Source organism: Lucilia cuprina, chromosome 6 (assembly GCF_022045245.1).
Source record: "Lucilia cuprina isolate Lc7/37 chromosome 6, ASM2204524v1, whole genome shotgun sequence".
NCBI classification, from domain to species: Eukaryota; Metazoa; Arthropoda; class Insecta; order Diptera; family Calliphoridae; genus Lucilia; species Lucilia cuprina.
This window is the reverse complement of record NC_060954.1, coordinates 54,463,294-54,474,432: the sequence shown is the minus strand read 5'-3', so window position 1 is coordinate 54,474,432 and position 11,139 is coordinate 54,463,294. Positions and strand designations below refer to the sequence as shown.

Below are 11,139 nucleotides of genomic sequence, written 5' to 3'. Positions count from 1 at the left end.
AGACTAGACTATAGACTAGACCATAGACTAGACCATAGACTAGACTATAGACTAGACCATAGACTAGACTATAGACTAGACTATAGACTAGACTATAGACTAGACTATTCTTTGAGGCAAAGTTGTAGCTTTTTGGTCTTTTATCACGAAGTGGTGTCCTTATATAATTAATTGCACTGTATTATTAAAGACAAAAACCGCATTCGTATACTTTGAATCTTGCTTCATTTAAAATCTTCTGTTCTTAAACTTTGTGGAATTTCATGTCAATACAATCACTCACTTAGATAATAATAATGTCACATATATTTCCAATTATCCTCAATGTAAAATTGTTATCTTCATTCACCATTTCCAGGTAAAATTTATTGAAAAAGTTTTTAATTACATCCCAAAAAGTTTAGCAAAAATTATTTTTTTTATAATATTTTATACATATTTTCATTATAATTTAATTGTTTGGTAAAGTAGCAAAAAAGAAAATTAAAACAAAGTTTTAAACTGCAATAACTTTTTAAGCAAATAAATTGCTTAAAATTTAAAAGGCAAAATAAATAAAAGGACTTTTTGCACTTGTTAAAAAGTTTAAAAACTTTAGCACATTTTTTTACTTTTTTGTTTTTTTTTCGTTTGTTATTGATAATTTCTTTTTGTTTGTTAAGTATTTGTGGTAAACATACTAAATAACATACTTAAACATAAAACGTTTTTAGTGAAACGGAAGTTGTATACTAAATTAATTTCCGCTTTTTTTTGTCGATTTAACATTCCAGCCTTAATTTAAATATTTTTGGCTTTTATTTTTTTCGTTTGATCTTTAAAGGAAACGTATACAATTGTTTATTTCTTCATGGAGAATTTGTTTTTTGTTGTTTAAATTTCAACGTTATTTTTGCTGTTGACAATCCGATGTTTCAAATATATCTAACTGCTGTTGGTCCTTAACAAAGGTTTTTATATATGACCATGAATATAACAATTTTTAAAATGTGTTCTCAGTTCTCTCTTTGTGTACAATATTCTCTTTATAAAATATTAACTCTCATTGTCTACACATAAGGGTTTCTATTCGTTTGGGAACAGATTTTAGCAGAATCAAAAAACTTGTTGAGCAATTCAAACGCTAAATGTACAATAATGCTTTGGGCTCTTTGCGACTATATAAACAAACTATGAAACGTTAAATATAAAGAATTGAAATCTGTCTTTCATTTTAAAGTTGTTCATTTGTTTAAAATTAAAAATAATAAATCACATATTCGTAGAGTAAAGGTCACACAGGTCACTAGAATCAGAATGTATGTAATTAGCTTGTTTGCTATCTATGAACTTGACTAATGACTTGTTAACGGATTGGATGAATTTATAAAATAGTTTATGGACTACTCCATTGACAGGCCTAAGATCTATACCAGTCCAAAGGCTGGTATATGGAATAGTCTATGGTTTTGAACATTGACTAGTCTTATAATTAGTTGTTGGAATAGTCTATAAACTAATTTATTGACTACATTCTGAGCTAGTCTTTTGAATAGTCTTTGGTCTAGATCATTGGGCATTATTTGACTAGACTATAGACAAGTATTTGGTCTAGACCTTTGGCTAGTCTGGAGATTAGTCTATAGGCAACTCGTTGGTTCAGCCAATTGCCTAGATTATTAGATAAACTAGCCTATGGACTCGTTTTTTGATTTGTAAAAAGACTCGCCTACTAACTGATTTATTGAATATTACTAGTCTAATAATTAGTATATATTCTAGTCTATGGAATAGTTTACGTACTTGTCTCTGGAATAATCTATGAACTAGTCCATTTACTAGTCTATTAAATATTAAAAATTGTCTAGTATTAGTATAAGTTCCTTAAGAATACGTTTTTTCACGTTTAAGTTCCAACATTATATTAACAAAACCACACTGCGTATGATTGATATAACTACACACATAGAATGCAGCATAACACTCATACGCCAGCCCATCAATGGCAGATAACAACAAAAAATGGTGTGAAATTTATATGAACTTTTTTAATTGCGTCTTAAATTGCAAACATTTTCCATGTAATTACTGTTATGTTTTTCAATTAATTATCACTAGCAAAATAAAATCATTTATTTATTCAATTGCGTATTTCATATTAACACACATATATTTCTTCTTAACAAATAGGAATTTGTAGTATGATACAATGGATTATTTTATGTCTTATAGTAACTGTAATTGTATTTTTGAATACCTTAACTTAAAAAAACTACTTGCACATCATTTTATTGCATAGTATTGCTTCTTCTATATTTTTAGAGACACAACGCTAATTTCAATTAATTTAAATAAGTTTGGATTCATTTTTCGGTAGTTTAAACAAAGTAATGTTACAGTGTATTTAAGTTAAAAACTCATATGTATATTAAAATCCATATGTTCGTATAAAATATATTACTGGCATCATTATATGGAGAGTGGAGCAAACCCAGAGTGCTTTACACCTACCGATACGAGTCTCAATACTACTGTAATTAATCTAGTCTAGTCTATAGTCTAGTCTATAGTCTAGTCTATAGTCTAGTCTATAGTCTAGTCTATAGTCTAGTCTATAGTCTAGTCTATAGTCTAGTCTATAGTCTAGTCTATAGTCTAGTCTATAGTCTAGTCTATAGTCTAGTCTATAGTCTAGTCTATAGTCTAGTCTATAGTCTAGTCTATAGTCTAGTCTATAGTCTAGTCTATAGTCTAGTCTATAGTCTAGTCTATAGTCTAGTCTACAGTCTAGTGCGTAGTCTTAATTTTATAGTCTAGTCTATTGTCTAGTCCATGGCCTAATCTATAGTCTAGTCTCTCATCTGGTCTATAGTCTTGTTTGGAGTGTACTCTTAAGTTTACAGTTTTATGAATAGTAGTTAGTGGAGTTTAACCTATAGTCTAGCCTGTAATCTAGCTTATAGTCTAATCTGTAGTCTATTATATAAAGTAGTCTGAAGTCTTGCCTTCCAAGAGAATATGTAACATGATATTTTAATAAATCTAAGCAAAATTTAAGAAAAAAATTGTTCTTTATCGCTAAATTTTTTTAAGAACTCTTCGTTATACGACAAATTCTTTCCAATGAAAATGAAGGCAATGACAGCATACTCACTAAGAAACTGTAAATAAGTTGTCATAATTTTTCAACAAAATTTTTGTAATATCAATGATTTTTTGTTTAAATTACAGAGATTTAAGGAAATAATGAATGTTCATCACCAATAGAGACACTTTAATATTAACAAACCTTCTTTTAGAGATATTTAATAAATTTATTCCATGAGAAGGTAAACAACACTTTTAATAATTTTATATTAATTTTTTTTTGTAACACCAGCGGGCGCTCACGCCCAAAACCTTAAAGGACATGAAAGATATTACACTCTTAAATCAAATTTGTTGTAATTTAGGGCTTTAGGCACAATTTTCTTTGTTTCTTAATGCGCTTAAGAAAAGCAATTGTTATGATTTTGCTGAACGAAAAATATCGTTTTTATGAGTTTATTACTTTATTTTTGTTTAAAAAACGTAAAATTTTATTTTAACAGATAAATGACAATAAAGAGCTTCCGGTTCTTAAGAGCACGACTTTTAAAAGAAGACTAACTGTTGTTTGGTGTTAGCAAAGGTTTTTATATGGCAATAAGAACACTTATAACATGAAGTGTTCTATGTATGCTTTGCACTTTCTCTCTCTCTCTCTCTGTTTAGTTTTATGAGAGAAGACATTAAGCTCTTTGCTAATAACTGAGCAAAAACAAAAACAGTTTCCTTTGAGAACAGTTACTAATACAATTGCTAAAGTTCTATCAAAAGTAAACATTGAAAATATTTATTTTATTGTAAAATAAAGTCCAAATATGAGGAAAATCTGTAATTTTCCAAAAAAAAAATAATTAATTTAAAAATTTAGGTTTGAAGTGTTTTAAATTTTAGCAAAAAAAAAATCCGCTTGAAACTGTAATTTAATATTGATGCTGTTAAGGCTATTGATGCTAAATAAACAAAAATTGCTATACTAAGGTGTTGTAGTAGCATTTCCGAGAACAATAAATATCATATTCAAAGACAAAAAGAAATAAAAGCAGAAGAGCACAAAACAAAATAACTGTTGCTTAGTTTCTGGCTTTAGCATTGACCCTGTTACAAATTTTTTTTGTGGTTGTTGTTTAAGGATGTCATGTTCAAGGTTTTTTAATGACAATGATAAAAAACAAATACAGTATTGTTTAGAACTTAAGCAACTTATAGCAAAAAAGTTATAGAAACTTGTACGTATTTTCAAAATTTGAACAAATTCAATTATAACAATTATTTAAATACACGAAAACTACTTGCAAATCTTATATTTTCACCAAAAAGTCGCTTTGTTTTTAAACAACACTGTATACTCGAACGATTATAAACAGAAAATCAAATATCTCTACATATTTTGTTCGAAGGTGGTCAATTTGTTTTTCTCTTTCTTTCAGTCGTTTTCACATTTACGAAAAAGTGCATAAGTTGTTTGAATGTGACATGAAAACAACTCGTTAAATCCCAAGAAATTAGTTCGATAGAAATTTGCTTTTGACAATTATTAGTCTGTCAATAGATAATTAAGCAACATCATGTACATTAGGATGGCCCCAAAAGGTAAAATTGTCTATATAAAAAACAAAAGTCAGCTTTTCCCAATATATTAAGTTGAATCAAACGATAAAAAGGTTATCCTTTGATAGATTACAGAGTAGACTACATTGCAGACTAAACCATGGACTACACTACTGTCGAAATATATGGACTATAATGTAGAACACAACATAGACTTAACTAGATTATAATCAAAAACATGCTGATATGTGATCCTTTTCTTTTCATAACAAAAACCGATATTTGGACTGAAAATATAAAGGTTTATTTTTCTTAAAAACTATAAGAGAAACAATAAAAACAAGGGAAATCAGTGATTACTTTTATTTCATACCAAAAACCGCCATTTTGAGTGAAAACATTAAAGTGTGTTTTTTTCGAAAACTATAAGAGATACAGCAAAAACAATCAAAATCTGTGATCACTTTTATTTCATACCAAAACCGCCATTTCATACCAAACACCGATATTTTGAGTTAAAATATAAAAGTGCGTTTTCTCGAAAACTATAAGAGATACAGCAAAAACAATCGAAATCTGTGATCACTTTTATTTCATACCAAAAAACCGATATTTTAAGCGAAAACATAAAAGTGCGTTTTTCTGGAAAACTATAAGATATAGAGCAAAAACAAGTGAAATCTGTGGTTACTTTCATACCAAAAACAAGAGATAGAGCAAAAACAATCGAAATCTGTGATCACTTTTATTTCATACCAAAACCGATATTTTGAGTGAAAACATAAAAGTGCGTTTTTCTGGAAAACTATAAGAGATACAGCAAAAACAATCGAAATCTGTGATCTCTTTTATTTCATACCAAAAACCGATATTTTGAGTGAGAACATAAAAGTGCGTTTTTCTCGAAAACTATAAGAGATACAGCAAAAACAAGCGTAATCTGTGATCACTTTTATTTCATACCAAAACCGCCATTTCATACCAAAAACCGATATTTTGAGTTAAAACATAAAAGTGCGTTTTCTCGAAAACTATAAGAGATACAGCAAAAACAATCGAAATCAATCGAAAGCGAAAACATAAAAGTGCGTTTTTCTGGAAAACTATAAGATATAGAGCAAAAACAAGTGAAATCTGTGGTCACTTTCATACCAAAAACAAGAGATAGAGAAAAAAACAATCGAAATCTGTGATCACTTTTATTTCATACCAAAACCGATATTTTGAGTGAAAACATAAAAGTGCGCTTTTCTCGAAAACTATAAGAGATAGAGCAAAAACAAGCGAAATCTGTGATCACTTTTATTTCATGCCAAAAACCGATAATTTGGGAGAAAACATAAATGACCCTTTTTTACGAAAACTATAAGAGATAGAGCAAAGACAAGCGAAATCTGTGACCACTTTTATTTCATACCAAACCCCGATATTTTGAGTGAAAACATAAAAGTTCATTTTTCTCGAAAACCAAGAGAGAGATAAAACAAGCGAAATCTGTGATCACTTTTATGTCATACCAAAAACCGATATTTTGAGTGAAAACATAAAAGTGCGTTATTCTCGAAAACTATAAGAAATACACCAAAAACAATCGAAATCTGTGATCACTTTTTCTGGAAAACTAAAGAGATAGAGCAAAAACAATCGAAATCCGTAATCACCTTTATTTCATCCAAAAAACCGATATTTTGAGTGAAAACGTAAAAGTGCGTTTTTCTCGAAAACTATAAGAGATAGAGCAAAAACAAGCGTAATCTGTGATCACTTTTATTTCATACCAAAAAACCGATATTTTGAGTGAAAACGTAAAAGTCCGTTTTTCTCGAAAACTATAAGAGATACAGAAAAAACAAGCGAAATCTGTGATCACTTTTATTTCATACCAAAAACCGCTATTTCACACCAAAAACCGATATTTAGAGTGAAAACATAAAAGTGCGTTTTTCTGGAAAACTATAAGAGATAGAGCAAAAACAATCGAAATCTGTGATCACTTTTATTTCATACCAAAAACCGATATTTTGAGTGAAAACATAAAAGTGCTTTTTTCTCGAAAACCATAAGAGATACAGCAAAAACAAGCGTAATCTGTGATCACTTTCATTTTATACCAAAAGCCGATATTTTGAGTGAAACCATAAAAGAGCGTTTTTCTCGAAAACTATAAGAGATAGAGCAAAAACAAGTGAAATCTGTAGTCACTTTTATTTCATACCAAAAACCGATATTTTGAGTTAAAACATAAAAGTGTGTTTTTCTCGAAAACTATAGAGATACAGCAGAAACAAGCGTAATCTGTGATCACTTTTATTTCATACCAAAAAACGCCATTTCATAACAAAAACCGATATTTTGAGTGAAAACATAAAAGTGCGTTTTTCTCGAAAACTATAAGAGATAGAGCAAAAACAATCGAAATCTGTGATCACTTTTATTTCAAACCATAAACCGATATTTTGAGTGAAAACATAAAAGTGCGCTTTTCTGGAAAACTATAAGAGATAGAGCAAAAACAATCGAAATCTGTGATCACTTTTATTTCATACCAAAAACCGATATTTTGAGTAAAAAACATAAAAGTGCGTTTTTCTCGAAAGCTATAAGAGATACAGCAAAAACAAGCGTAATCTGTGATCACTTTTATTTCATACCAAAAACCGTCATTTCATACCAAAAGCCGATATTTTGAGTGAAAACATAAAAGTGCGGTTTTCTCGAAAACCATAAGAGATACAGCAAAAACAAGCGTAATCTGTGATCACTTTTATTTCATACCAAAAAACCGATATTTTGAGTGAAAACATAAATGCCCGTTTTTCTCGAAAACTATAAGAAATACAGAAAAAATAAGCGAAATCTGTGATCACTTTTATTTCATAACAAAAACCGCCTTTTCATACCAAAAACCGATATTTTGAGTGAAACATAAAAGTGCGTTTTTCTCGAAAACTATAAGAGATACAGCAAAAACAATCGAAATCTGTGATCACTTTTATTTCATACCAAAAACCGATATATTAAGAGATAGAACAAAAACAATCGAAATCTGTGATCACTTTTATTTCATACCAAAAACCGATATTTTGAGTGCGTTTTTCTCGAAAACTATAAGAGATAGAGCAAAAACAAGCGTAATCTGTGATCACTTTTATTTCATACCAAAAACCGATATTTTGAGTGAAAACATAAAAGTGTGTTTTTCTCGAAAACTATAAGAGATACAGAAAAACAAGCGAAATCTGTGATCACTTTTATTTTATACCAAAAACCGCCATTTCATACCAAAAACCAATATTTTGAGTTAAAACATAAAAGTGCGTTTTTCTCGAAAACCATAAGAGTTTTGAGTGAAGACGGTGTTAAATTTTAAAATTTTTTGTATTTCTCTCAAAAAATATTTTTGTCAACAAAATTCAAAAATAGAGAAAAATTTTCATTTGAAAAAATGCATTTGTTTAATATAATTATAAAAATGTTTTTGTTATTGCTATTGACCTATTTTATTAATTTTTGTGGAATCCTTGAAATTTCAGTTTGATTTTTTTTCTCCATGTAAATTTCTGCAGACACTTTTCGTTTAAATGAAGCAAGTTATTATATGCAAACTATTCTTTCAAATATAACGAACTAAGTTGTAGAAGCCAAAATTTATTATGAAACGGTATTAAAATACATTTTTAAAGCTTTGTACTATAAATCCTTTTTAAACCATTTTTAAGTTTTTTATATTAAATTTATTTTAAATTTGCTAAAAAATATCACATTTTCTACAGACACAATTATAAATAAGTGTGTCAAAAATTGTTTCTTCTTTTACAACAATCGTAATTTAATATACAAATTCAAATGAAATGTGTAATTTCTAAGAATTATAACAATACATATACACAAACCTCTTAAAAACATTATGACCTTTAAAACTTAGTTGTATATATTGTTTAAAGTTTTCTTAATATTTTCCAGTATATTCGTTTAAAACCAGGTTCAATGTAATTTCAATGAGTCAAATTACATACATGACGTCAGTTTAGTGCTATAGGAGTCTTAATTGTACATTTATACATATCCTTGATTTTATATCAGGCAATAAACCAGTCTCTAGCCTTAACTATAGATCACTCCATACTCTTGACTATAGATCACTCTATACTCTTGACTATTGATCACTCTATAGTCTTGATTGCAGATCACTCTATAGTCTTGATTACAGATCACTTTATAGTGTTGACTATAGATCACTCTTTAGTGTTGAATATAGATCACTCTAAAGTCTTGACTATAGATCACTCTATAGTCTTAACTATAGATCACTCTATAGTCTTGACTATAGATCACTTTATAGTCTTGACTATAAATCACTATATAGTCTTAAATATAGATTACTCTATAGTCTTGACTATAGATCACTTTATGGTCTTGATTTTAGATCACTCTATGGTCTTGACTATAGATCACTCTATAGTCTTGACTATAGATCACTCTATAGTCTTGACTATAGATCACTCTATAGTCTTGACTATAGATCACTCTATAGTCTTGACTACTGATCACTCTGTAGATCACTTTATAGTCTATTGACTTTAGATCACTCTATAGTATTTACTATAGATCTCTATATAGTCTTGACTGTAGATCCCTCAATAGTCTTGACTATATATCTCTCTATAGTATTTACTATAGATCTCTCTATAGTCTTGACTATAGATCACTATATTGTCTTGACTATAGGGCACTCTATAGTCTTGACTATAGATCACTATATTGTCTTGACTATAGAGCACTCTATAGTCTTGTCTATAGATCACTCTATAGTTTTGACTATAGAGCACTCTATAGTCTTAAATATAGATCACTCTATACTCTTGACTATAGATCACTCTATAGTCTTGACTATAGATCACTGTATAGTCTTGACTATAGAGCACTCTATAGTCTTGACTATAGATCACTCTATAGTCTTGACTATAGATCACTCTATAGTCTTGACTATAGATCACTCTATAGTCTTGACGTTAGATCACTATATAGTCTTGACAATAGATCACTATATAGTCTTGACTATAGATTACACTATACTCTTGACCATAGATCACTCAATAGTCCTGACTATATATCAATCTATAGTTATGACTATAGATCACTTAATAGTCTTGATTGAATATCACTTTGTGTCTTGAATTAATATCACTTAACTAAAGATCAGTCTATATTCTTGACTATAGATCGATCTATATTTTTATATTATTCTATATAAATCTATTGTCTTAACTATAGTTCACTTAATACCTATTATTCACTTGTAATGCATGAGGTAACCTATTGGTTTTGTATTTTTACAACCAAAAACACGTCAAATAACCCCAAAAACAGCTAAAGTCATTATAATGCATGAGAAAAAATATCTAATAACAAAACTAAGGGGTAGCAACAACAATTGGTACAATGACACAAATATTCGAATGGTGCACGTGTTACAGATTATGTGTCATAACAACACTTGTTCAACAACATTTACATATGTATCTAGCTTTTATTTATGTATTTTATTGTTCACTTACAAAAAGATTTACAATAAACGACAGAAGTGTGTTTTGGCACATAAATTCAGCAATCATTAAAAAAAACACAACAAAAAAGGATAAAAATCATATATAAAAATACAGAATTATGTATAAACTTTTATGCAAAACACATTTTTAGTTAAATTTCCCAATTCAATTAATATTTTTTGTTATAATTATGTTTAAAATAACAAGCATAACATCCTTAAATCATAATTTATGAGAAAATTCAAATTATATGTATATGTATTTGTGATTTTTATATAAATTACTAAAACATGTGTAATTTTTCATGTGATATTTATAATTTTTCTATATTATCATAACCCAGCAAATACTTTCATTGTAAAGCAAGGGATTTAGTCATTATTTAAACACGGCGATGGCATTAGAGGCAAGTATTTACAACTATTGCTTTCAAATATTACGTTAGGTAAGTACTTAGCACGTTCGAATAAATAGTTTTGTTCAGTCTATTAATATGTAGTTTAGTTTTAGGTTTGTGTTTAAAATAATGCTCGAAAACTATATGTCAAGGTTGAGAAGTAAATGTGTATCTTCATAATGTACTATTTGTAAGTTTTCAATATACTCATTGTAAGTAATGCAGTCGTTATTTGGTAGTAATTGTAAAGGAAGTTGTTGGTGGGTATGTAATTGTTAATTTTTGTGGTGACAATTTTGATTTATATGAAAATATATTTCTAAATACAAATGCAGACTTAAATTCATATATTTTGATATGGCACCTGTGTGATTATACACGTGTGTGCACTTAATTTAAATTCCTAAATACTTTATGTAAAATTACTGAAACCCCTTAGTTTTAATGGTTGCAATGTATACCGTTTCTTTTTTGTTAGATAAATAGATAGATAGATAGATAGATAGATAGATAGATAGATAGATAGATAGATAGATAGATAGATAGATAGATAGATAGATAGATAGATAGATAGATAGA

The 11,139-nt window shown here is 28.5% G+C and overlaps 1 protein-coding gene across 1 annotated transcript in view; it reads right to left on the bottom strand.

Moving 5' to 3' along the window:
• The window catches only part of LOC124420653 (GTP-binding protein Rhes-like), a 6,860-nt gene extending 1,757 nt beyond the window's left edge, over window positions 1-5,103 (bottom strand). The window contains exon 1 of the mRNA XM_046954182.1: window positions 5,092-5,103. Within this exon, the coding sequence (XP_046810138.1) occupies window positions 5,092-5,103 (12 nt within the window). The remainder of the gene's footprint in view (window positions 1-5,091) is intronic.
• Window positions 5,104-11,139: the final 6,036 nt, after the last annotated feature.